Below are 26,713 nucleotides of genomic sequence, written 5' to 3'. Positions count from 1 at the left end.
GGAATACCGGAGGCTGCCGAACGGAGACAAGACTGTCCCCATTTTGCTGCAACCAGTGGAGCTCAGCAGAATTTCTCCACCCCCCTGGAACTGCACATCCTGATCTCCATCCCCTTCAGCCAGCAGCTGTCCTCACCTTCACGGCCATGATGGTGCCACTCTGCGCGTGCCGGACTTTCTCCACCACGCCGTAGGCCCCACGGCCCAGCTCTGAAATTGCCACCAGGTCATCAGCTTCCACCTCAAAGTTCTTTAGGGAGAGAGATAAAAAAAAAAAAAAAAAAAAAGATACAAGCACGCTTAACAAGGACATCAGCAGAGGTCCAACGCTTGCAGCTCGCTCATGCAGAGCATTTCCAAACAATGGTACCTACAGGATTCCACCAGCTCCTGTATGTACCAGAGGCACCACGCTTGGAGGAGATGGGTATAGTCTTGCTCTGTTGAACCAAAGCCCAAACCCTCTCATCCCTACTCGCCGGGGCTCATTTAGTTCCCCCTGTAGAGCTAGAGATCAGGACTTTCATCCTTTAAGCCAGGGCACACTGCCACTGGAAAGGGTACCAAAGGTTGATGCCTCTGCCGGCCCGGGATGACCCACACCAGGGTATTTCTGCTGTTGCTGAGCTACTTGCAGGATTTTAACAGCTCCCGTGCCAATACGGGGAGCCTCTGCCACAGCTCCAAATCCCCATGCACAGCCAGGGATCCCCCACCTCACCCTGCACCCAGGAAATCATCAGTCACAAACACACCTACGTGTCTAATAACACCTCTGCCTGTGCAAAGCCTCCCAGGTGAACCCAGCAACTCAATTCCCTATTATTAGGGAGTTCAAACGGATTTTGCCTACTTTTGATACTTTCTCCCACCATCAGAAAGCAGCCAGCAAGGTAAAATGTGAGTTAGCACCAATGAAAGAGCTCAGGTGAGTGCAACTATGCAAGTCTCACTTCAAACTGGAAAAAACCCATGGCCAGTGCTCAGACAAGTGAGTGCCCCATGCAGCAGGGAGCACAACCCACACACAAGTTTCCCTAAAGACGCGTTACCCTGTCATTGCCTGCTCTGCTGGGCCGGGCACAAACTGAGTGAGTGAGACACGGGCTATTTTTGGATGCTGTGTTCATCGCTCCTAATAAGTCACAGGCCTTCTTTTAGCCAGGCTTTATCCAACCTCCAGTTTTCCTCCGGTCTCAGGGAACTAAAATAATACCAGGATGCCAAATTACCCCAGTAGCCACAAAGGCAGTGAGGGTGGGAAACGCGCAAGGCGCAGTGCCGGATACCGTGCCTGCGAGCGACGCCCAGAGCAGAGAGGAAACAGCCTCTGGCATTACGGAGCCAAGCTAGGCGATGTGGCTGCTGGGCTCCTGGCCAGCAAGCTCCCCTCGGCGCTGGCCACAGCATGGCGAGCAGCGACCAGCTCCGCCGGACCTTGCCGCCAGCCCCGGCTCCGTTTATTCAAGCCAGATGTGCCTGGCAGGCGGCCGAGGCGGGGAGCAAGGGAGGTCTGCGCTTGAGCTCAGCGCTGAGCTATGTGCTGCCCAGCACAGGAAGGTGCCGGCCCTTTCCTGGGCAGGACACTGGATCCAGAAATGAGGACAGCAGGGCTAAGGGGGACATGTCTGACCCCCCACCCTGCCGCCCCGGGCAGCTGGCAGAGGAGCAGTGCAGGCTCACAGCTCCTGCGGGGGCCTCCAGGAAGGATCTGGTGGTGCTTTTCAGGACACGTGTTCTGCACTCGTTCCAGGTTATTGTTGGGTGGGTTTTTTTTTTCCTGGCATTTACCCTAAGGCTTCCCCAGAAGCTGGCAGTTCCCAGCACACGCCAGGAACCAGCAGTGCCCTGCCCAGCAACAAGAGGCGATGCACCGACAAAGCCAGCGCTCCCCTCCCCTGGCGATGGGATGCACGGCATCGCCTGCATGGATCCGATGGACATGAGGTCATCGTCCACCCCCGTGGCTTAAAGCTGGCCTCATGCCCAAGCCCTCTTCCTCCATGATGCCACTCCAAAACACCTGGACCAGACCCCTCCTGCAAACACCGGAGCAGGCAAGGAAGCGAGTCTACAGAGCTTTTCCCAAGCACTACCCTTGCACACACCGTGCCCAGGCTGTTACAGAGAGCATCTCTCCCCAGGCTATTAATAACACACAACACGATGGCCAGAAAATGGCACAGGCAGCAGGATTATTCCCTGGACCCAGCCAAAGCTTCCCCTCCTCTCCCCTAACTCTAAAACCTTGCACCAAGGGGCCCAGATCCCACCAGCCAAGCCACCTCCCAGCCTGGAAGGTAAGCAGCTAGATATAGGGCTGATCCAACACATGGTATTTTTAGCTCGCTTGCAAACAGCCTTCTGCAGCCCCAGGAGAGCCCGTAACAAGAGAATGAAATAAAAGAGACACAGTGGCTATTTCTAGCAGTGTTTTTCATCAGGTCACTAGGAAAGGCTTTGGAGAGCTGGAGAGAAGCTTTGTGCCCAGCTTCTCCTGGGCCATGGGCAGCAACAGAGCCCTGCAGAGTCAGGACAAAGGGGACTTTGGGGCAGCCAGAGAGTGTGGTGAGGCCACACTGATTTAGGGCAGATGGGCTGGGTCCATCCCTTCAGACTGAGGTGGCTGGTGGGGCTGTCAAGGGACCACTGTGACCTCCCACTATGGACAAAACCAAACACCTAGCCTTTGATGCCACCCACCTGCCTTGCAAGTGCACGGGCTCAGAGACACCTTGCAGGCAGGGTGACATGTTCAGCTCCCCAGCAGTCACTGCTCTAAATACACACAGATGCTCCATTGCTTCACAGGGAAAACATCCTGCTGTGGGATGTTTCATCCCTGCAAAGATGCATCCCATGAGGCGGCACAGGAGGACACTGTCCTTCTCACAGGGTGCTACGAGATCCCAAGATCTGACCTAACAGGTTGTCAGGCATGATCCATAAAGCTCTCCATGCATGGAGCAAACCAAATTGGAAGCAAGCAAAAAAGAAAACACATTGACACGTACTTTATCTCCAATGGTAATGAACGCTCTGGAGTCCAAGTTCCTCGGGGGCCTGCAAGAAAAGAGAAGAGTCAGGAGAAAGCCCAGCTCCATTAACCCCCTTGGCCAGAGCCAGGTTTCATGTTCCTTCAAGCACTTTCAGCCGCTGCTTTCCACCATGCCTTGTTGTCGTGGGTTCAAACCAGCCCCCTCCAAACACCCACAAATGCTTTCATCGTGCCAGTGACACCTCAACCCCACACCCACCAGGCAGTCGCTGCAGGCAGGCAGCAAGAATCCCAAACAGCCAGATAGGTGAGACATGCATCAATCCAACAGGCTACGAAACCATCCCTGCTCAGGAGATGAGCCCAGGGAACCGAGACCGACAGGATGACATGTTTCTGTGGCAGAGCAGCTCAGCTGTCATGTTTTGACAGGCAGGTGTTGTAACAGGACAGCCACGTAGCCCGAAACACACACACCGAGGGAACTACAGGTAATTCCTCCCCCGTGAGTCATTTGTGTACACTCGCAGGCCTGTTTCAGGCAGCGTGGCAGGCAGAGCAGGCAGCACTTCAGTGTCACGCTTTGCACAACACTGTGCAGGCTCAAGTCTTCCTTTATGGCTTTTTTTCTTCCTCGCTGCCCATTTCCCATTACAGGCAGCACGGTACTTTTAGAACCGGCATGAGCGTTTTGTCCCTCATGCCTCACTTCTCTGTTCTCCCCATCCCCTAGGACCATCTAAGAGCGGAGACTGCCCAACTGGTTTAACCTCTCAATTCCCATCAGAGCCACACAGCAACCTCCAGCTTCAAGGAAGTACTTCAGGCTCACAGAAAAGTATTTGCACTGCACAAATATTTGCACTGGAGCCTGAAAAGCACAGAGAAAAAGAGTTGTGGACTCTGGGCATGCAAACACCCCACAAACTCTGGCGTGATGCCTTCTCTAGGGGAAATTCAAACACCGATAGGGGAGACACAGATGCAGCTGTGGGAGGAGGAGACGGCTGTTGCATGCAGGGCTCTGCATGTGCGTGCTGGCTGCACAGCATTAACGGGGGAGTTCCCCCAGCTCCTCCTCTGGCAGATCTGCCCTCTCTACCTGGGAGTTTTGGTAGTGGTACTTCCCCTTCAGAGATTTCACTGCTCTCTGGAACAGGTTTCTGGAGCAAGCAAGGCTCAGCAGTGGAGATGCAGCCCAAAGTGTTTTGGAGAAGCACCACGGAAGAGGAATTTTAGCCGTCTGCTCTTTGTCAAACTAAGCGCCGCTACCCTGGGCTCTGCCCTGCAGCAGCCACATGAAGCAAACAGGGCAGAGAGAAATTCCAATGCCCTGAGATCCTGCTGGGTGCAGGCCCTCAGCACCAAGCAACACAACCTAAGATGCCTGCATCCTCCTCGCACCAAGGTCAGGAGCTGCAAACAACTCAAACTGGCCCTGACACACAGGTCAGGGGGAGGATGCCCAGTCACGCAAAGCATCCCCCAACCCTCGCTCCCCTGCTCCCACCATGGTCCAGCTGCCACCACCCCTTCTCTTCCCTCGCACGAAAAAAAACCAACCTTCCACTCCTCTTCCCTTGGGCAGATTTGCTCTCTCCACCATGTCTTTGCCCTTTGGCATCAGCACAGCCATGGCAGAAAGACCAAAGTCTCCCACCAGTCTCTAAGCCTTTGCCTTTCAGCCAAAAATCAAACAAATAAAAAAAGGTATCTCCCAGAAAGCCACGCACTGTGCATGGAATTGCACACACGTGCGTGCAGACACTTCTCATCACCGACAAGCCAGAGCTTAAGAAAAAAATTAACTATGCTGATTCTGTGAAGTCTCCCCTCGAGACAGCGCTGAATCCAGCTCCGGAGAAGTACCGGTTGGCTTTAAGCAGCAAAGATGCTTACGTTGTGTTGGCAACGGGCTGTTTGATGGGGACACATGTTATCCTCAGGTCCCGTTTCTTCTTGCTTTTCACTGGAAGAGAAGATGCACATGTTAGGGTTAGGGTTACAACTGGCATTTTTACTTTTCTTCCTTCAAGCATCCTCTTGCCTGCAGTCGTCACATAAGGGAGGCAGGGCCTGGATCCCCTACACTATGCAGCTATGGCAAGATGCCAAGAAGGTTACAGTGCTCACGACCATTTGCCCAAAATTTCAGGCAAGAGCCAGAAGCACAAGTTGGCCTCAATGCCTGTCAAGCACTTGCAGGGGTGCTCCAGCAGAGACCATTTCCCAAGTCTCACAGCCAAGCACTGCCCTGCAGTGCTCCTCAGACACCCCAAAAGTGCTCTTCACCCTTCACGGCCATTAACAGTCCCCTCTCTTTGGGGATTTTCATTACTGACATTCAGGAGATGGGTTAAAGCTGCGAATTCCGCTGGGCACTTACCCGGTTTGTGCGGCTCCAAGGATCCTTTGGAATCTGAAAGAGAGACAGGAGACCCCAGGTCAGCCTTCAGGCTCCAGAGGAACTGGGTACAGCCCGGTACCCCTCACGGTCCCACGCAAGGGCTGCCAGAGCTCAGCCCAGCAAAGCCTGGCCTAGTCCCCGTTTCTCCAGCCACAAGAGGTCCCCACGCCATTAGTGATGCACAGGGCTCCCAGCCTGGCTGCTCCTTGCCCCCCAGCCCCCACCCCCCAGCCAGGACCTCTCGGGAAGAGCCAGACTCAGGTGGGATCTGGCATGGAGGACGACGGCCATCAGACCTCAAGCAAAACCAGGGAGTTCGTCCCAGCAGGAGAGGACACCCCGCAGGCGGTGAAGGGAAAGCAGGGCAACCCCAGCCAAGAGCTGGCTACCAGAGCCAGCGGTGAGCTGGCCAGAGCCCGACTTGTGGCCACTGAGACCCCACCGGCACGGCGCAATCCCATCAGGAGCGCCTGGCAAGGTGATGCTCTCTTCCCACTCCTCTCCGACTCCAAGAAGCACTGAGATAACACAACGCGCTGCTGCAGAGGGAAACCAGGCAGGTCAAACGCGGGGGATAACCAGCACGGGGGCGGGGGGCAGCAATGGGCAGAGGACACCTGCGCAGGGCTGAGGGTCAGCAATCTGCAGTGCCGTGGACCCCAGGCTGCTCACCTGGGAAGGTAAAGAGACCACAAGGGTCTGGGGTGGGGGCTGAAGCGACCCAGCTGAGAGCATCAGAGCCCTGATCTCTCCCAGGGGGGACAAGGGGGCAGCTGCACTTTGCAGCCAAAGGCGCTTCTGGCCGCACAGACCAGGGAGATGCATCGGAAAGCACAAAGAGCAAGGTGTGCTGCAGGCACCGGGCTGGAAGCGGATGGCTCGGCATGGCCTTGGACAGCCCTTCAAAACAGCTCCTACCTGGAGGAACAGGCGTGCAGACAAAGTCCAGCATTCCAAAGGCTGCCGGGGAAGGGAGGGGAGAGGCGAAGGAGCTGGGATTTTGCAGCAAGAGACGCAGCACCATGCGAGACCTCCCACAGCAGCAGCGAGACAAAAGGATGATACAACTCCAGCATGTTCCCAGAACAGACAGCCCCTGTCCCCATCCCTGTCCCCTACCAGCCCCAGACGCCTCAGCTAAGACGTGTGCCTGAATCCCACTTTTCCACTCCTGTCCTTCCCCCAGTGCAAACCTCACTGAGGCTGCAGGTAAAAGCTGGTCTGCAAAATACTGCAAACGTCCTAACTGCGGGACCAGCAGCATCCCTCCAGGGTGAGGGAATCAGCGCCGATCAGTCCATACCCCCATCTTATCTGCCACCTTTCCTGCACCAAAGCCAGCCCAAAAGGTCTGAGACCAGCGCAGTTCCCATGAGCTACAGCAGGAATGTGAAATTCCAGCTCAATGAAACCAGCCAGCGAGCAATACCACCCCAAACCCATCCCACTTGGCTGGAAACCACCGCTGGAGACCTGACCATGTCACGGCAATCCTGCCTTTAATTCATGAGACTGCAAAGTTTCCCCTCCCCATCACCCACCCAGCAGAGCTGCAAAGGGGACTATCGATAGCCCAGCATGCCCACTGATGGCACTGCAAAACACCTGGTTAGGCAACAACGAGAGCAAATGCCAAATGGAGCCAAAGAAAAGATGCCATCCATGGGTTCAGAACTGCCTCCCCTCCCCTCACACAGCGTCTCGCTGCTCAGTGTGGGAGGCTGACCACAAAGCCTAAAAACCGGGGTCCCCAGAGTCCTTCTGCATCCAGGCAGGTTGGGGAGCTCACTGTGAGCACACATTCCATTCCATCCCATCCCAGGGGATGGATGTAGCTCGCTGCTGACCAGGAGCCTCGCACCGAGCATTTTTCCCCCATGACCTGCTCTGAAACACAGTGGTTTGCACGCAGCCCCCACAGGCAGCTATCAGCCAGACCTCTACACCAAGCCCTGAAATGCCCCCCATCCCATTCCAGCTGGTATTTTGCTTCATCTGTTTGCTCTCCCTCTCCCCAATTGCCATAGTAACTCCGCACAGCCGACACAAAGCGCCTTCTGTGCCGGGGTGACTCACGCAGCAGGAGCGGGGTCCGCAGGCTGCTGGAGCCAGGCGTCCCGCAGGCTGGCGGCTGCCCTTCCTCAGCCCTGGCTGCAAGAGCGAGGCCACAGGGAGCCGGCAGCACCCAGCCTGGGGTCAGGAATCAATGGGGCACCTTGTTCAGTGGAGCCCAAGGAGCAGGCGAGGGGGCTGGCAAGCTTGGGTTAGCGGGGCAGCATCGGGGAGGGTCCCAGTGAAAGCCCCCTGCACCGTACAGGAGTCATTTAACACCTCTATGCATTGGCCATCCCCCACCAACGCTGCTACAGCAGGGGTCCTACACGCCAGCCCACCTCCCTGTACCCCCAAAACTGCTGCCTTTGAACTTCCCAACATTGTACCACCAGGGTCAGCGACCAGCCCCTTCCCACCCCGTCTTGCCGAGCCCCAAAAAGCATTTCCCACCTCCAACATGAAAAAGCACTGATTAAACCGGCAGTATTCTGCCACCACTCCCAGGCTCCGGGTGGGCCACCTACATCAGTGGAAAACTCAGCTCAGCCCATGCCTGCAGGAATAAAATCACCCACGACGCTGCCCTGCAGCCGGGGGAGCTGAGGCAGAGATCAGATTCGCTGTTCCAGCTCTCCCCAAATTTGCCACGAGCTTTCCAGCAGCCCACAGGCTGGCCCCAGCTCCTGCTGCTTGCTGCGGGGAGGAGCGGGTGGGCACCCCAGCCTCCTGAGCACAGCCGGGGGGGGAAGAAAAAAATTTTTACAAAGGAAAATAAAGAAAAAACATAAAGGAAAAAGAAATAAAGAAAAATGAAAAAAGAAAAGATGATGAGCAGCCCTGCCCTGAAGCTCTGCACAGCCTGCTCACGGCAGGCAGAGCCCCGATGCAGGAGCTGGGGGCCCAGCAGAGCCCCCCGTTATTGCACAGCCCAGCAATCGCCCCCCAAGCACCCCCGGGCTGCGGGGCTGCCTGCTGCAAGCCCCAGAGCCAGATGCATCACCCCCCGGGGGGGTGACCTTGTTGCCAAGCCTCTACAGCCCCCCCAGGAAAGCCCAGGCAGTTTCAGGGTGAATGAGGCTGGAGGAAGGACTGGGGGCAGGGGAGGAAAAAAAAAAAAAAAAAAAGGGGGGTAGAGAGGCAGTGGGATGGGCATGACAAGACCTTGCAATTTAAGCCCGGGGGCACTCTGGGGGGGCAGCGCTCGCCTATAGCCCCCGCAGGCAGCTGCTCTCAGCTCCTTCCCAGCGCAGGCCTGGGCACTGTCCCTGCTCCACGCCTGGGACTCAGCACCATCTCTCCCACATTTGGGATCCCAGTAGGGCCAGTGCAGGAGGAACTGCTGGAACACGAAGCATAGTTTATGTCACCTGGAAATGCTCCAGCGTCCCAGGGCACTGGGCTCTTGCGGGAGGTGTGCCTGCAAGCACAGAGCAACACAGCTGCCCTCGGGAGATCCCTCCGTGGGGGGCAAAAAGGCAGCAGCGGGACAAGGCAATGTGGGGACACATCCCGGTTACCCCTGCCAGCCCCGAGCGGGCAGGATGGCTGGGCACTGCCACTGTGGCACCCTGGGCAGCAGAAGGGGCTGCCAGCTGCGGGGACACATGGCACAGCGCCTTGCACCCGGGCAGGGGAAAATTAGCTGACAGAAGTTCCTGGTGAGGACAAGATTGTAACCCACGTGACGCCACAGGCACGTAACTGCATCCTTCATGCTAAGAAAGGAACCATTTCCTCCTAAAGAAAAAAAAAAAAGCTAGATTTTTTTTTCTCATGCTATAACCTCCACCAGCTAAGAACTGCCACAGACATTTCCTGGAACTGCTTCATTCAACACCGAAGCCCTGTCCTGCCGCCACCAACTTCAGTCCTATAGAGCTGCACCTCTCCCCGGGAGGTGTATCCTTCCCACTCTGCTGGTGTGGGTGGAGAGAAACGAACAGGACAATCTAAAGAACTGTAAATAAAACTATTTGCCTGAGCCGACCTTTGAAATTAAACCTCTCCGCTGCCTCCTCAGGGCTCTGGTTCCAGCCCCAGGTGAAGTCCCGGGGGCAGCTGCGGCACAGGAGGCTGCTCTGAGAGCCGCACCGCTTCGTTAGGGCTGGGGAAAATGTTTCGGATGCATCCCACTTCTCCTCGATGTGAGGAGAGTCTAATGCCATGGATGGGGCAGAAGGCTGGAGGGTGGATCCCAGCCCTGCTGCAACAGCGCTGGAACAAAAAAGCATCAAGGGGGGGGTGGGAAATAAATTAGAGGCAGGGTGCAAAGCAGAGAGGGGAATTTGGTTGCTTTGGTCATGAGAGCCAGCTCCTCACAGGCACACTTTGTGCTATTTTCCACTGCTGAGAGTGGAAAAAGCTATCTGTGGAAGTGGAAAAAGGGCTCTCAACCTGCCGAAAGCCATCACTCATCAGCCCGCTGAGGTCCCGCTGCAGAGAGGGGCTCCTGCGGGTCACTGCCGCCCCGTGCTCGTCACTTCTGCAAAAAAAAAAGCGAGCGAGAAGGAGGAAAAAACCACGCTTCAGAAAAAGCCCCTTGCAGCCCCAAACCAACCTGTCTGGACTGAATCAGAGCTCCTGCCTGCCGTGGGCACCCGCCTTCCTAATGCAACAGGCTTTTTAGCAGGGGACGACCATGCAAGAGCTGCTGGAAAACCCTGCATCCCAGGAATGCAACCAAAACCAGAGCCAGGAGCTAGCTTTACCAAATATTTTCCTTTAGCCACGCTAGGTTTTGGGTTTTTTTGTTACAATTAAGATGCCAGTATCTCAACCCCACATAAAACATGCCAGTTTCCAGGTTTAAAAATAGATCCCCAGCTGCAAATATGACCCCCAGCACAAGCAAGAAGAAGTAAAACCGCATGGATTGACCCAAAAAAGTTACACAGCCCCTTTTAGCACCAAAACCAGCCCTTAGCTCTCCCCCACCCCACCACGTGTTTTGGAAATTGCAACATCTACCTTGCTTCTTGTCCATGGTTTCCCAGAAATGAAGAACAGCGCCGGCACGCCTGGCAGAAGAGAGGGATGGGGGCGGACTGGAAGAGGGAGGGGAAAAAAAAAAATCCTGCAGGATCCAGCACACAGCTCTTCTTGCAAACCCCAGTGATTATTTTCAGTGGGAATGCATGGCCCAAAGCGCTCGCCAGCTTCACGCAGCTCTGCTCGCCCAGGGGCCCCAGCTCCCGGGGGTCCGTGAGACTGGGAGCAGCGACGAAGGCGAGCGGGGGGAGAGAGGGAAGGTAGTGCCGTGTTCCCTCATCGGCAGCTGCCGAGGTTGGCCGGTCTCAGCTCTGATTACCCTTGAAAGCTCAACAGTTGTAAAAACTGCAGCAGCGAAATAGCAGGTGACGTCAACAGGAAACTGGGGGGGAGCCAGCTCCAGCGCCGGGAGCCATTGAGGCACTGGGCTGCTACAGTGCATCCCGGTGGGACGCGTTTTCTTCCGACAAATTAAACCATCCAAAGCCAGCCTGCAGGCAGAGAGGCTGAGCCCACTCCTGCCTCCTCCACCCCCCTTCCCCAGGCACCCCACCGGAGCGAGCCTGGCGCGGGGTCCTGCCAGCACCCAGCATCAGCTGGCCAGTGCAGAGACAAGCCCACGCTCACTGGCTCGGGCACAGAGGGGGTGCCAGGATAGAAAGAGGTCACACGCTTCTTGGTGCTGCAGGTGACACGCTAATTGCTTTGCCACTAACAACTATTACCACAACAAATAGTAGAAATATTGTTCCATGACAATACTGGCACGGAGCTTAGCAGCTATTCCAGGGTGACAACCGAGACGGCATCTCTGGTGGCAAAATATAAATCGCTGCATGGATGTGGCTGGTAAATAGCAAGGGAGAGAGGTGAAGGCGTGGAAAAAACCCTATCATTAATTTCTCTGCAAACACATGCAAGAAAAGCTACGGCAAAGTGTTGCTGCTCTTCCCCTGTCCCTCCAAACCGGCCCGGCAGAAGCCAGCATGACATTCCGGATCAAAGCCAGCCTCAGCTTTGACAGGCTGCAGCTTTGTTTTTGATTTCCCTGTCAGCCTAGAGGGGAGATACCGTGCCAGCTTCTTTACCTTAAACTAATTATAGAAAATATGCCTCCAGTTTGCTCCTGAGCTATTCCCCAAGTTGAAGGCTGTGCTGCGCCATACACATTTGCAGGCAGAAAAGTCAGAGGTCAAGGTAAATGCACATACCAACATAATGAGTGACTAATTTTAAATAGTGTTTATATAAGCCCCAGAAGGACTGCGGAAGATATTTTCTCAGGCACATTTCCATTCCCAGGGTATAGTTTCAGGCACAGATCATCAGCACATAAAGGATGCTGACGCAGGAGCTGCTATCACGGATGGCACCAAGAGCGACCAGCACGTGTCCCCGGCACTCCTGGAGAGAACGATGCTGCATTGTCCTCCTGTCATTAACTCTCTGGCTTGATGGCTAATTCCCTGACCCAGACATATGATGCTCCAAGGATCTTTACAGACAGCCAGAAAGTCAGCGCTGCTTTGGAGCAGAAAGTCCTGCACCCAGCAGGTGGGATGGGAAACACGATTTCCTTTGAATCAGTCCTGTTGGGTTTCAGTGCCTGGGGACCAAGGGCGGTATAAAGCAGAGCTTCCCAACATCTCAAAAAGCATCTTAAAAAATAAAACAAACAAACAAACAAAAAAAGAAAAAACCAAACCAACCCAAGCATCCTTTCAAGTCTCACTGTTGGCAGCTCTTTCTAAAGTTTGCTGATGCAGTAGAAATTGTCTGGCCTTGAAAGACGCGCACCGTTTGCCACTAATCATCAGGCTTTTACACGCTACAGGTAATCCCGAAGGAACAAAAGGCATCGGGTGTTGCACCGGAGTTAAGAAAACCTCCCCACGCCTCAGTGCCGGAACGTCACCCTGCGACAGGGGAGGGAAACAGGGGCAAAGCCAAGGCACTTGCTGCAGGTGCAGGTACACCGGGGGCCAGGGACAAGGATGGCTCTCACCTCTCCCCACAGCCTCCTGCCGGTGGGGTGGGCTGGCTTGAATACGTGGAAGAGCACAGCAGTGAGCTCAAGCGGTGCCCTACCGATGCGGGGGTCCCACTCCCCACCCTTCCCCTGCCAACAGCCAGCATCTCCCGAGGCCGCTTTGGTTAAGGCTGGGTCCCCAGCGCAGCCGGGGGGACTGGGGAAGAGCCGCTTTGCCCTGAGTGGAAAAAGGGGAACGTCCCATTTAGGGTTGGCCAGGAGTTATTTTATAGGCGTGTGTTGGAGAGTTAGAAAAAAATTAATGGCTTCACTTGCCCCAAAAGAAGAGCTGCTGCCTAACCAAGGGGAGGGGGTGACTTTCACGGGATACCCCTTCCCCTCTGAGCAGAGAAAAGCCCGTGCCCCAGCTGGCCATGCTGTCCCAGCACCACGCTGCCTGATGCCCACTGCACCTCAGCACCTGGCCGGGAATTGCAGCAGCTTCCCTGGTCAAGGCTGCCCCAAGCCCGGGATGCACTTGCCTTTCCACGAGGTGCACATCCCACGGGAGAGCCCCACGTGCCTGAGGACATGCAGCCTGGAAACTCTGCTGCAGCTCTGTTTTTTAAACAAAGCCTTTGAACAAATCCAATCGGAAAGGGAACAGGGTCATCCTTCTCATCCCCTCGGATGGCGCTTGGGGACGATCAACCACCAATACTGCGCAGGGCTCATCTCCAGCGGTGCAGGATGTCACCCCAACGGTGCCACCAGCGCTGGGCGGGAGGGAGACTGATGCAAGAGAGAAGGGTGCAACCTCCTGGTACCCAGCAAGGGATCTGGGAGGCCGATGTCCCCGCTGCCACCTCCGGGGCTCCCACCCACACCCGGCCTCTGTGCACCAGCCAGATAACACCGCACGGCCGGCTCTGCCAGCAGCTCCAGGAGGATGTCACCGCCCAGTTACATTCCAGTTTTATTTTTAGGTTACCTGCATAACCCTGAGGGCTGGAAAAAACGTTTGATTTTGTGTTTTGTTCCCAGGTGGCAGCTTGCTATCCAGCCCTGCGACGATGGAGCACACAGGCTCCCCTCCGAGCAACCACATGTAAGCAGAGACCAGGCTTGCTTTACGAAGCTGAAAAGCACCAGCTAGCTGGTATTTGCACTATGCCGTTATAGGACAAGCTACATACATGCCAAGAGTTGTGCTGCTTTGCACCACAACTTGTGCAAAACCCTGGTGCAAAGGTGGTTATGGACAGAGAGGCACCTCTTCGGAGCAGGCGCCGCGGGGCGGGCAGAGCGCTCGCTAGGAGCGGTGCCACAGGGCTGCACGCTCCTCCTTTGCATCCATTGCTCCAACTGGATTTTCTCCCCCAAAAAGCAGCAGCGAGAGGCTGTACCTCCTCAAAGCTCATCTGCGCAATGCCAACGTGGACCCACCAAGGGTAGGCTGGGGTGAGGGGGTGGGATAATGCTTGGGATGGGCAATTAACACAACCCACAGCTCATCAGGAACCACGAAGCTGGGCAGCACACGAGCCTGGCCAGCCTGCAGGGTGCACGGCCAGTGTGAAACCTTTGGCCACCAGCCATCTCGTGGGACTAGCACGGGCTGGAGACACTGGCGTGCAGCCATGAGACAAAGATCTGGAAGCAATCCCAGCCCCAACACCTTACTTGTCAGCAGAAGGCAAAGGAGACAGTGCTTAGAGAAAAGCAGAGAGCATGCTAACATAAAAAAACCAAACTCGGAGAAAAAGGAAGAGGCAGAGGCACTGTCACTTGTACCTATCTCCCTGGCAGGGGTACCCAGCCCTCCCCACAGCGATGCTCCTCCCTTTGATTTCTCATCCCATAGGTGAAGCCATGAAAAAACATCTGTTTGGAATTGATGTGACCGGCTGTTGACAGTTTCCTGATGGGAGAGAAAACTCAAACTCTTTTTGGAATAGATCAGCTTGACAGGAGGCACGAGGTCAGGTAGTGGGATAGGAAAAGAGTCATTTGACTTTTTGTCAGCTGTAACTCAACTCCAGAGTCAACACACTTTTTCTATCCAAATTGGCACAATTCAAGTACTTCCAGGTGCCCCCAAAACTCTGTAAACTCAGCAAGAGAGCAAAGTATTCCCCCTCTGCTTCTAATGCAATGCCTTAAATAAAAAAATATTAGCTTTCTACCACCCTCCCTCCAATTTATTTTGGGCAGGGATAGAATGATTTCATCTCTGCAAATGATGTAAGACCACAGGCACCTGCTCTGAAAATGAAATTTATGGAGCAGGGTAGGGGGGAAATCCAAGGAAGGCCTCAAAGTCCACAGCCACCTGCTCTGGGAGAGGCGCAGAAACAAGAGACCAACCCAGGTGCTTCCCTGGCCCAGAGGCTTCAGGCAGGACTTTTCTGAAACCAGCATCTGCGCTGGGGAACAGGGCAGGCAGCTGGCTCAGATGGCTCGCAGTGACGTTACCCTCCAGGACCTGGAGTGCTTTCCCTCTCCTGGGATGTCCCAGCGATGCCATCACAGCTCGGGCAGCCAAAGCCTGTGCACCTTCAGAGGAAAACCTCTGATCTCCGGCAGTGACCTGGCATTGCATCTCCAGGGTGGAGGAGCGGGGTAAGCCTTCAATCATTTCTTCCAAAGCTCAGTGCCCCTCCAGCAGCTCAAAGAAAGAAGCAGGCAAGCACTGTGGTACACCGTCCTACGGCTCCTGCTGTCCCACACCAATTCTTTGCTCTTTTTGGTGTATCTTCAGTGCCACCCCTCTTCCCTGCCTCTCACCCTCTCCCCTCCCCACTCCAGGGAACCAACAAAAGACACAAATGCGAAGGGCTTATCATGCCAGAGAGCTGGCGCAAAGCAGACACAGCCAGTTCAAGTCCACGGTTTGTCCACTGAGGTTTTCCAAGAGAGAAATCCACCCCCATCACAAGGTGAAGGGGGAACCAGGATGTTTCCCAAAGCTTGGATGAGGCAAAGAAAAACCACAGGCTGAGAGCAGCCAGGGTATACAGAGACTGTCCAATTCCCCTCAGGCCAGCACTCAGCCCTGTCTCCACAAAAAGCCTGTTACCACACTCAAACCTCAGCACCCAGCTGAAAAGCATCAGTCTTAACCACTAATGATGCTCCCAAGTCAAGAGAGGTGGCAGGTGACCCGTTTGGTCCCCATAACCTGCTTGCAACAGGGCTGGGAGTAAGGGCTGATGTAGCCAGGGGAGAGCTGGCTCCTGAGAGCCCCAGGAGGGCTCAGGGCAGCAAGCCGGACCCGCAGTCCCCTTTCCTGGCATTAGCCACGCCACCCCTCTGAGCAACGCTGCACCCCTCCTGCCCTCCCACCGCTGCTCCTCTGCCCCAGAGGACAGGCTACATCCACATTCCCAGAACGAGTCCCACATCCAGCTGGTCCATGAGATCAGCTCCTGCTGCTCACTGGTTTAGGAAGTTAAAGATACATAGATATACATATACACACCTTATAAAGACAGATAAGTAAAAGAGCACAACGTACTTGCTAAGCTCCACGTTTTGCAGAAATCACCTGCAAACATTTCTCCTTTGTTCCTCCAAACTCCCTGCTGCAAAGCTCAGAAATCTGCACCTCCCATTATAGGCTGGACCACCAGCACGCTGAAAGCCCCGCTGCCCAGTACCACCCTGCACCGCCCCCTCCTCCCTGTGGGCTCTTATCTGAGGCTGCACCAGCTCTGCATGGGGAAAACACCTATTTTGTGGCAGATTTATCCAGTACCCACAGGACAGCTTTGATTCATGGCTGCAAAAGGCAGAGGCTCCACAGGCAACGTGCCCGCAGCTCACCACCGTGGTCCCACACAGCCACCAGTAAGAAAGGCACAGCCTCACTCCACTGGTCCCTTTGGGTGGGCTTTTTCCCCACCCCCTTTCTTCACTCCTCACCTACCTCTCTCAAGTCCACCTATTGCACTGCAATTTTGCAATGTTCAGGGGAAGTGAGCACTGCAGGCTTTTCCTGGTAAAGCCGGATTAAAGAGCTGTCACTCCATCCCAGGAAGCCAGAGGTGTCTGCAGACGGGCCAGTCCCAATGCATCTGGCTCACGTCCCAGTTCAAGAGCTTGCAGGCTGTGACTCAGTGCAGTTCAGCCTGCAGCTTCTCGTAGGGCACGCTCAGGGCTTCTAAGAACCGTTTCCATTTAAATAAGAAGTAATGCATTTTTTACAACCCCCTCTACCCCTGAAGAGTGAGCCTCACATCAGCATTTTGGGGAAAGGAGCAGTGCTCTGCAGGGCAGCACATGAAACGACAAGGAGAGGAGCCGGAAAGAGACATGTGAAACGTCAAACCTGTTTGAGATAAAGGGAAACACACGCTGGCTCCCTTCCCCGAGATGGTTACAAGCAGTTTCCCTCGCTGAGCTGCAACTGTAAAACCCCATGGGGAAATCTGCAATTACCGAACGTGAAATTCTTTGTGGGTCCAAAATTAAGGGTAAACTCCTGCAGCAACCTGGAATGTACACAAAGAAATCACACGAACGGGAGAGATGCTGGAGGAAAAGCCAAGTTGTTTTCTAGCACCTGAGCAAAGCACACACAGAGCTGATAAGAGTTTCAATTAAAATTCACTCACAATTTCTGCCTGGTAGTTTCTAGAGGCACCTCCTCCAGCCTCCACTTCACTCTCACCACCCAGGCATCCTTCAAGAAACCAGGCAGGGGCAGGTGTAATTAATACCTGCAAAAAGCTTCTTTTGGGCAAGCGAGCAGCACCTGCAGAGCACAAGAGGCAGCACAGCCACAGCACAGCCCTGCAGGGACCCTGCGCTCAGAGGACAACCCCAGCCCCGGCCGGTGCCAGCCATCCTCCAGCACCTGGTCCTCACCGCTGATGGAGGCATCGATGCTCAGAGCCAAGCAATCGCAGGGATCAACTAAAAACCTGGGGGAAGCAGGCTGCAGATCCTAACGAAGAGTGAACACAGGGGGTTGTACAAGCAGCAGATCTAAAACACCCACCGCATCCTCCTTTTTTTGGCAACAGGCAGGTGCTTCCAGCCTTAAGGAAAATGGGTGCTGCCAAGAGAGACAGACGGAGCACAGCACGGAGGCTGGTACAGGTCCATGCTGGTCCCCCAGCAGCATCATCGCCCGCCTCCCACCCCCCCGGCACTCACATCCTCCTTTCTGCACAGTTGCATCCTTTTTTTTCTGACCACTGAGCTCTTGCCCAAGGGGATGGCAGCTGACAAGGAGCATCGTGGGTGAGCCGGGTTCAGATTCGGCACAGGGTGGATGATTCTAGCTGTGGGGAGACCAGGGAAACCTCGAAAGCCAGCTGAGCACACGTGCACGCACACCAAGATGTCTTGCACTGCCCTGCCCTGTGCTGGCAGGGGTTTTCTGGGTACAGACGCGGGGGTTTACAACAGGCACATGGGGCTGGGCCCGTCACCTACCCCCAAGCACCTTTTAAAAGAAGTGCTTGGAAGATGACAAAGAGCAGCCGAAGCAACATATTAGCACGAGATCATTTCATCCTTGGCTGAGGTGCAACTTGGCAGCGTGTCAGCAGAGAAACCAAGCGGTCGGCAGTGGCAGGGGATTTTTAACTATGCAGAGCAGCTTTCTTAAAAAGCCATGATGCTGAGCACATCTGGCTTTCAGAAAAAGAGCCACGTCATTTTTAGTGATGAGTTGCGAAGGCATCCTCACGTCTTCAGGACAACACACCCCCTTCAGCCGTGCCCAGCCGCAGGGCGCACGTTCCGGACTGATTCAGAGGGACTGTCCTCGGAGCTGCACGCTCTGCTGCTCCATCGCCTCCCTCGCAAGCCTCAACTTTCCACTCTGCCACCAAGTAAACCAAGATCTCCATCCTACAGCAAAAAACACCTCCACCATGCAGCATATTGGCCCTTTGCTACCTTTAATAGGAAACAGTCTCCTGCAGGGAGAGATGCACGAAGCAGGAGAGGACCTCTGCTCCAGCTATGGCAAATGCCCTCCAGCAAGCTGCAGCAGGATGCTGCCAGCTCCAAGGGCTGCTGTTAAATTGCACCAGTAAAGACAGCCAGGGCCATGGCACCTGACCCACCGCAGCCAGCTCCTGCAGCACACACAAGCTGCTTCACCAGCCGACCCTGCCAGATTCAGACTAGGAGGGAATTTACACGCACGCACCACAACGCAGTATCTCGCTGGCCTGCAAGCCCAGACAAGCTGACACTCCCTAGATAACCTCGTCATCCTCCCCTAAACCACCCCCAGCCTGTCCACGTAACCAGCCCTGTGTGTTTATGATCTGTCAGACACATGACTGTCACCTGCCAAGCCCTGCAGACGAGCTTCCTCCCCTCCTGTCCCTCTGCCCTGCACCGCAGTCCCACCAGCACACGGTAAGGAAGGACGTGGCTCTTGGCACTGCCAAAGAGATGCCGGCAGGACCCCATCCCTGCTGCGGGGTTTTATACATTCCTCGTTAGAAATCTCCGAGACCTTTATGGGATCAAAATCCAATCGTTAAAAGCTGCTTTTAATTTTCCTAAAAGATAAGACAGGTGCTATCCAGGCAGCAGAGCACAAACACTCTGTGCCAAGCGGCACTCGGTGCCCAAAGGGCAGCTCCCAGGGAGGAGAGGGTCCAAGCACCACTGTCATCATCAGAGAGGTTCATCCGATACAAGCCCTTTGGCCGATGCCAGTGCCAAACCACAGCTAAGGTTAGCAGCCTCTGATGGGAAATTACTTGTATTGAGCACTCTAGAGGTTTCTTCCTTTCCAAAACTAGATTTTTCTTTGGTGGTGGTGTGGGGTGAGGAAGGGTGGATGCTCTACAAACAACTTCTGGTAAGTTTTGTCTCCTCCTCATCCTGCCTCCTCTTCCACTCAAGTTATGTTTTTAACGGAATTTTTTTTATAAAAAAAAGGAAAAAAACAGGCATCTCACTTGAAATAATGAAATTAAGGCTTAGAGCATGGGACAGACCTAGCTCAGCAGCGATGCTCCCAGAGCACGGCGCAGGCAGGAGGATGGAGGCTGTGGCAGCCTGGTGGGCGTCGGACCCTCCCCAGCCCTTCCTGCACCCTGCCAGCACCCAGAGAAAGAGGCAACAGGCAGGCCATCACCCTCACGCTGCTCCTTCCCTCCCCACGTTGCTTCCAGGGCCAGGGCAGACATCCCACAGCACCACACAGCTCCCCGAGGTCACAACACTCACATTTCAAAGAAACCAAACTCCAGCACTGGATGTTTAAAAGCAAGATCGGGTGTCTTTTTACACAATCTGGCTTAATTTGCCCAAAAGCCTTTGGACTGGCTGTAGTAATTCCTGGAAGCAACCTCCTGACCCCCAGCTGAGCAGGATGCTCACAGCTGTCCCTTCTAACCTTAAAGCCCCAGGCTCAAGCCATTCCTCCTTTCCCCCTGCGTTAGATCTAGCAGCACAAAAGGGCAACCATGCCACACAGAAGAGCCCACCAGCCTCCAGGGCTCAAAAGGGATGTGCTCTTCCAAAGTGCTATCCAACCTCTCTTCCAGCAGGCCAACAGAGCAGACAGTGTGCAAAGAAGCCCCGTGATATTATGCCTGTGGATTAATTAAGTCACATGGACAACGCAGCACAGGATTAGTGAGGGGAAGGATGCTGGAGAGTGTCCACCTCCCCACTGCCTTCATCCCAGTGCAGGTCCAGAACCTCCCCCAGCATTAGGCAGCGATTCCCTCCTTTCCCTACCCCCTGGGACCACGAGACCCCCAAATCCTTCCCTTCAGCCACACCATAACCCCCTGCATCCCGCACAGGCAGCAGCTCTGCTCCAGCCTTTCACTGGTCAGAGAAGTGGCTGCAAGAGAAAGGTCCAGGCAGGGAGCCCTGTCCCAGCTCCAGAACAGGGAGCACCGACCTGGACCCACCACAAACTGAGGCCAGTTGGGGCCACAAGACACTACACTGTGGTATCTGAGACAGCTGCAGTCCTGCACGGTAATTACAGTATTCCTTGGGGCAATGAACTTTTAAACTCACAACGCTGCCACAAAATCAGTGCAGCATCATCGCCACACAGATAAGGGGCTGTGGGGAGATGGGGTATCTCCCAGGTTAAAAGAAAGAACTGGAAACTTCATTTCCACCATAAAAAATCCTCTCTGCCCTCTCCCTGACTTAAAATCCCTAGCTAACACTTGACCTGTGCTACAGAGTTCTGTCAGCAAAAGAGGCGGTGGGTAGATCTAGCTCCATACATACCCACAAGCAGTCCTGAGTCATGCCAGTGAAACCCCAAACTTTTTTTTGGTAAAATCACCTCCCCAGCCAACGCAAGTTCCTCTCCCAGCTCCATCCGCAGCGCACAGCCTGCCCAGGCAGTGCCTTATTCACACCAGTGAAAACCATCTTCCACCCAAAAACCCACAGAGCCCCACATCCGCGGCAGCAGCTTCTTGGGTCACAAAATCACCAGGACCAGAAACCCGCACCCATTCCCAGGCCCCCAAAGGGAAGCTCTACAAAGCCCATAGGAGTTTCCCCCAGCATCGACCACCTTTGCAAACAACGGGGGCAAAGCAAACTCCAGCTCAACCCTGGACTGCAGCCTGGAGCTGGAAAATAAAAGCAGCCGCCTTCAGGGAGAAGCATTATCCACTGAAACAAAGCAGGGGAGCATCCTTCCACAGAGAGAAACGGATTGCTGAAGCACGGCTAAATATTATTATGTCCAACATGGTATTTTCCAGGCGCCCACTGTTATGCTAGCAGATAGCAGCACAGGGAGGAGGGCAAAGCGCTGTGCTCTCTCTGACTGTTATAATTAATTGGATGCAAGCTCTGTGATGCTTCAACTTAAAATAAAAACCTGGCTCTGGGGGATCAGAGCTCCTACCCCTGCCAGCCCCCCGCTCACGCACACCCAGGGGACACCAGGCTGGTGGCTGCTCTGCCCGGATGAGACAGCAGCCCGAAGCCAAAGCCCTGCTTCTGCAGGTCACAGCCCCAGTGTATTTTCAGCAGAACTGCCTTTTTTTTAGGGGGGTGGCGGCAGGAGATGTGCGAATGGCACCCGAGACAGTACAGGATTCACAGACGACTGAATTGCATAACGGTGGAGAGCTCCAGCGGAGGGCACAGCCAGGGCACAGGAGGGACGCGTCCCCACCGCTTATTTACCTACCCAGAATAGACACACCACCAGAACAAGTACCAGTTCATCCCCAGGTTCTGGCATGTCTCACCACTGATTTTTCTGAGCCTCCCCAGAAACACAGCCTGGCTCTCCCAACAGCACCCATCTTCCTGGAGGAAGATCTCTTCCCTGAAGACAAGAATTTGCTTTTGAATCACTTGGGCATCAGCGCTGGGTGAGCCCAGGGGAGGCCAAGGAGGTCTGCTGCCTCCAGACCCCGTCTGTGCCCCTTCCCTCCCTGCAGCTGCACAGCTGCTTTCTCCAGCAAACTCCCCCATTTTGGGAGACACGTGCCTCCTGCCTGTCCCTCCACGAGGGGCTTCCCCAGTTGCAGCCAACAGCCACAGCTCTTCACACGGGCTGCACACGCAGGCAGAAAATCTGCCTCCAGCTGCAGGAGAAAGGCAGCAGCCTGGATTTGTGGGCACAGTCTAACGCAGACCTGGCACCTTCCACCATGTTTCTGCATGCACCCAAAGGCTGCAAACTCCCCGGGACATCATCCTCTCCTGCTTCAACCTCTCAGACACAAGACCCCTCCCTTCACAGCATCCACAGCCAAAAAAGCTGCAGACTTCACTGCAAAATCATGCCCTGTGTTGCAATCTGCAGCGAGAGGCTGTGTCCCTTGGAAAGCTCTGCAAGGAGGACACAGGAGCAACTCAGGAGCATGCAACTCCTTCCCTCAGTGCCACCAGTTCAATGGCAAGTTCAAGGGAGCTTTGGCGATCTGAGACAACAGGGAGTTTCTGCACATTTTGGTAAACATCAGACTTGACAGCACTAGATAACACTGAAACCAAGCAAGTTTTCCCCACACACCTGATCCTGCCAGATAATTTGGATCAAGCAGATACAGGCAATGGGAAGAGGAAGAAAGCCAAAATCCCTCCTAAGCTTCACGTAATCCCCCGAAGGTGTTTATCTCACAAGCTATGTTTAGCACAGAGCAGGCAAAGCTCTCACCCAGCACCATTCCTATCGCGAGTGTCACGGCCGGCCACGCGCATCCCCAAAAACTCCCGAGGCAGGAGACAACCCCGTGACTAAGCCAAAATGACAGCAGGTGAGTTTTGGTACGCATCTATCATGGAAAACGCCAACCCGAGAGCTTCAGCGCAGCGGCCTCCATTTACAACTCTGATCAACTCACGCCCAAGAACAGAACGCAACCAGCAAAAGGAAACCCGCAACGCTTACTGAATTTCCCTAAAGAAAATCAGGGAAATTTAGCTTAAATTCTGTCCACCTGAAACGTGAGGCAGAAGGAGCTGTTTTGAGTGCTGCCAGCAGCACCTGCAGTCCCAGCAGCGGGAGCACACACTTGGACCTGCAAGCATCCCTATGCAGCACGAGGCAGCCAGCAAACCTGCTTGGAGGGCTGGCACTGCTGAGGCAGCTGCAAAACAGAGCAGAAGCACGGTGGACAGCTAGCAGGAGGAGAGAGGAGGGTTTTGAAGATGCAGATCCATTACACATGCTCAGGATCGATCCCTGTGCTGAATGCTGCCCTGACAAAAGCAAAAGAGCTCAGGTCAGGTGGGGACCCAGAGCTGCTGGGACCAGCAGAGACCAGGCGCACTCGGCACACGTGCAACACCTCCAGCAAAGGATATCAGCAGTGATGTATGAATGAACCGGTCTGCCACAACCAACAGCCCCGTGCAACCAGAAACCTGCAGCCACAGAAGGGTTCCCAACTTCCTCCGAGGAAATCACCGTGCTCCCGGGTGCTCCCGCAGGCATCGCCTTTAGCTGTCAGGCAGACCGCTTCCCCCAAAATCCTGCTGGGCCCAGCTCGGGCCCCTGTCTCCCGCGGGGCATCAGTGGTCCCTCGGCCAAGCTCACCTCTTCCCTCCATGCACACATCCAGCGGTGAGGCGCAGGCAGCCCCCTGCGAACCGAGCGCGTGCTCTGGGCTCAGGTGCCCCGGTGGGAGCCTTTTTAAGAAGCCGGGTTGATCCCTTCCAACGCGGGACGGCGGCGGGAGGCATGTGCTCCTACCTGTGAGTCAGCAGCTCCGCTCAGCACCACCGTACATCGCTGCTGATTCACCCCCTGCTTACACAGCAAACAGGAAACTCAGGTCCACATTCCCTCCGGTTAAGACAGGGATCATTTCAAAAAGGGGGGGAAAATAAATGTCACGCCGAGGTGCGTTCATCTGCTCACATGGTTCCTGACTTCAAGTTTCCAGCGCATCACTCCCGAACAAGGAAAACCCCGAAAATTTTATTCCGGTGATAAGAGATGCAGCAACCGTACTCCCTGTGCTCACGGCACTGATGCAACCGGTTCCCTGGAGCACCGAGCCACCAGCGAAGCTATTTCCCCATCTCCCCGCATCCCGGCACGGCGGCGGTGCCACCCCGGGCCAATGGCGGTCACCTGGGGATGGCCACCAAGTCACCCCAGTCACGGCCACGTCTACCCACAACACCGGCGATACATGGGAACCTCCGCCAGCCACCGGCGGTGGGAAGCGCCACAGGCCGGCACCGGGGCACTGAGATCACTGCCAGGCCGCGGGCCCCGGGCTCCGCAGGGACAAGGAGGCCGGCCCCGGCCTGCCCCCCGCAGCGGGCCGGGATGAAGGCCACGCTCACCCTCGGCCGGCCACGGCGCCCACGGTGCTGCCACGGGCGTGGGCCTGGCGGGGCAGGGTCCGGCAGCCGCGGGTGAAACCTGCCCGGCTTTATCGCTCCCCAGGCCGGCAGCTTCGCCCCCCCCCCCGGCCCCCCCGGGCCAGCACCCGCCCCGGGCCCGGCAGCGCGGCCCGCAGGCCCGGCGCAGAGGAAGCCCCAGCCAGCAGCCCACGCCCGGCCGGTTGGGCAACAACAGTCCCGCCACCGCCGGTAACGCCAGACGCCGGCCGGCCGCAGCCCCCCGTCCTCCTCCCCCGGCCCCGACGCAGGGAGCCCCCGGCCCGCGGCCCTACCTCTGGGCAGGGACATGGCAGCGGCCCCTCGGCGCCCGGGCAGAGCGCGGCCCCGGCGGAGTGCGGCCCGGTGCGGCGGCCGCCGGGGAACAGCGGCGGGGCGGGGCTGTGACTGATAGGCTCCGCCCTCCGAGCGGCGGGATTGGTCAGAGGCGGGGAGGAGGCGTGGTCAGCTGCCGCAGCCGGGAAAAGCTTCGCGGTTCTCGGGGGCGGTTGTTGGAGGTGAAGTGACGCGGGCGGGCGGGCGGGCGAGCAGCCGAGGTGTCCCCGCCACGGCATCCGCAGGGCGGAGGTGGCGTTTGGGGCGCAGGGGTCCCCATCCTGCCCCACACCTTGCCCTACGCACTGGCACGGGGGCACGGGACTGGAAGGTTGGTTGCTGTGCAGCTGAGACCGGCCAAGCTCATCACATGTTCTGCGGGGGGCCCTGCTCCCGCACACCCCGGGTCCCACTGGTGGCCCTGGCTGAAGAGCTGGTGGGGATTTATCCCTCTCCGTGTCACCGGGGAATCATTCCCTCCTGGCCCAGCGATGTGCTGGGGCATGTGCCATGGCAAAGATGCTCCCCCAGACACTGAGCGGGGCTGCAGCTCCACAGGACACAAGTGATACAGTTGGACAAGCAAAAAGGTGGCTGCAAGTGCCATTTTCCAGCCAAAATGCTTAGTGTCATCCATACTGATACAACGGAGAGGTCGCGGGGGCAGCTGCAGGCAGCCTTGGCTGGTCCATCCCAGCCCATTCTCAGCTTTGCATTTATGGAACATTTCGGATCAGTTCAAAGGCTGGAAAAACAGCTGCAAAACCCGGGAGTCACTGCAGGAGGGAAGGAGCTGGGTGGACCAGGGGCTGCCTCTGCACCAGGACACGAATGGTCCTTTAATCCAGCAACGATGGTGTAAGGTCTGGCAGCCACAAATTGAAGCTAGAAAAGTTCAAATGGGAAATAAATGACAGGTTTTCAATAGGGAGAACAATTACCTTCACCACCTTTCAAGTCTTTCAACACAGGCGAGGAGTCTTTCTAAAAAACCTGCACCCCAACGCAACCGCAGGGTTGTGAGCTCTGATGCAAGAGCTGCAGATGTCACTGCCCGAGCTGGGCGAGCCGGAGGTGGGAGCAGAGTGGCCCTTTCTGGCATTTCAATCTACAAATCCCTGAATCAGCCACGGGGTTTGAACTCCAACCCGGCTAGCTGAAGGGTTTTGGGCTGGGGCAGCAGTTGGGTGCACGATTCTCAGAGTGCCGTTGCAGGGCAGAGCATCGTTAGCACCTTTGGGAACGTGCAGCCGGACAGGGACCTACGAGGACCGGTGGGACCGGCTTTGACACCTGGCCTGGATGCTGGCAGCACCGAGGGTGTCATTACAAGTGCAGGGCACGACCCTGCTGTCCCCAAGTGCATTGCGTGCTGCACCACTCCTCCACCTGCATCCTCAGGCATGGCTGGAGATCGCTGCTGGCCCCGGCTGCAATTACAGGGGTGGATGAAACAGCTGCCCAGCTTTTATTCACCCATCCTGAATTGCCAGGCACTTCACAAGTGGGGGTTTGTCCCCTGCTCCAAGGTCTTCCAGTGCAGGAGTGCTGCCAAAGCACGAATGGAAACTGGGGTACACTTGGCAGCAAAATCCAACAGGGTGGGAAGGCGTGGGGCTGGGGAGGGAGCCTGTGGACCCCCGTGGGTTGCAAGGGACCAGAAGCTGCATCTGGTCACCTCCTCATCAGTGGAAGAGCATGAGGACCTCTTGGGAGCACCTCTCCTGCAACCTCACAGTGTCTGCCAGCATGGCTCCTTCTGCCAGCTCCGAGGACAGCGGCTCAGGCAGATGGAGGAGGACTCTGCTGAAGAAGTGTATCTGAAACATCAGAGGTGGCTGTAACTCTGGCTCGAGGCAGAGAGAATCCTCACAAGCAAGGGCAGAGCAAAGCATCCCGGTGGATCCAAAGCGCTTCCCAAAAATTTGCCGAGGGGGCTGGATTTTTGGCACCACTGGAAGGCTCTCTGCATTGCTGAGGTGCTGCTGTGGTGGGTTTGCAGGTTCTGGAAGGAAAGCCTGGCAGAGGGAGGGAGCATGGGTGCATCCCAGGGCCAGACCTCACTGGCCACCACTGGCCTGGCCTGGGAATGCCCCTGCAGCAGGACCAGGTGTCCCCTGCACAGCGAGCCGGGGAGGTGGCCCAGAAAGCC

General features: G+C 55.9%; 1 protein-coding gene across 3 annotated transcripts in view; it reads right to left on the bottom strand.

Annotated features, from left to right (window-relative positions):
* MAP2K3 (mitogen-activated protein kinase kinase 3) overlaps positions 1-24,622 on the bottom strand; it is a 33,909-nt gene extending 9,287 nt beyond the window's left edge. Inside the window, exons 1-5 of one of the 3 annotated variants that reach the window (XM_037385757.1) lie at positions 24,522-24,622; positions 5,385-5,417; positions 4,898-4,967; positions 3,015-3,063; positions 137-250 (exon numbers count right to left, since the gene is read on the bottom strand). In XM_037385757.1, coding sequence (XP_037241654.1) covers positions 137-250; positions 3,015-3,063; positions 4,898-4,967; positions 5,385-5,417; positions 24,522-24,537 — 282 coding nt within the window. In that variant the 5' untranslated portion in view covers positions 24,538-24,622. Of the gene's footprint in view, positions 1-136; positions 251-3,014; positions 3,064-4,897; positions 4,968-5,384; positions 5,418-10,427; positions 10,781-23,431; positions 23,460-24,521 lie in introns of those variants that run through there. The other 2 variants (XM_037385759.1, XM_037385758.1) reach the window with 2 other exon arrangements.
* Between the last annotated feature and the right edge of the window lie 2,091 nt (positions 24,623-26,713).

Source organism: Falco rusticolus, chromosome 4 (assembly GCF_015220075.1).
Source record: "Falco rusticolus isolate bFalRus1 chromosome 4, bFalRus1.pri, whole genome shotgun sequence".
NCBI classification, from domain to species: domain Eukaryota; kingdom Metazoa; phylum Chordata; class Aves; order Falconiformes; family Falconidae; genus Falco; species Falco rusticolus.
This window is presented reverse-complemented; position numbering and strand designations above follow the sequence as displayed.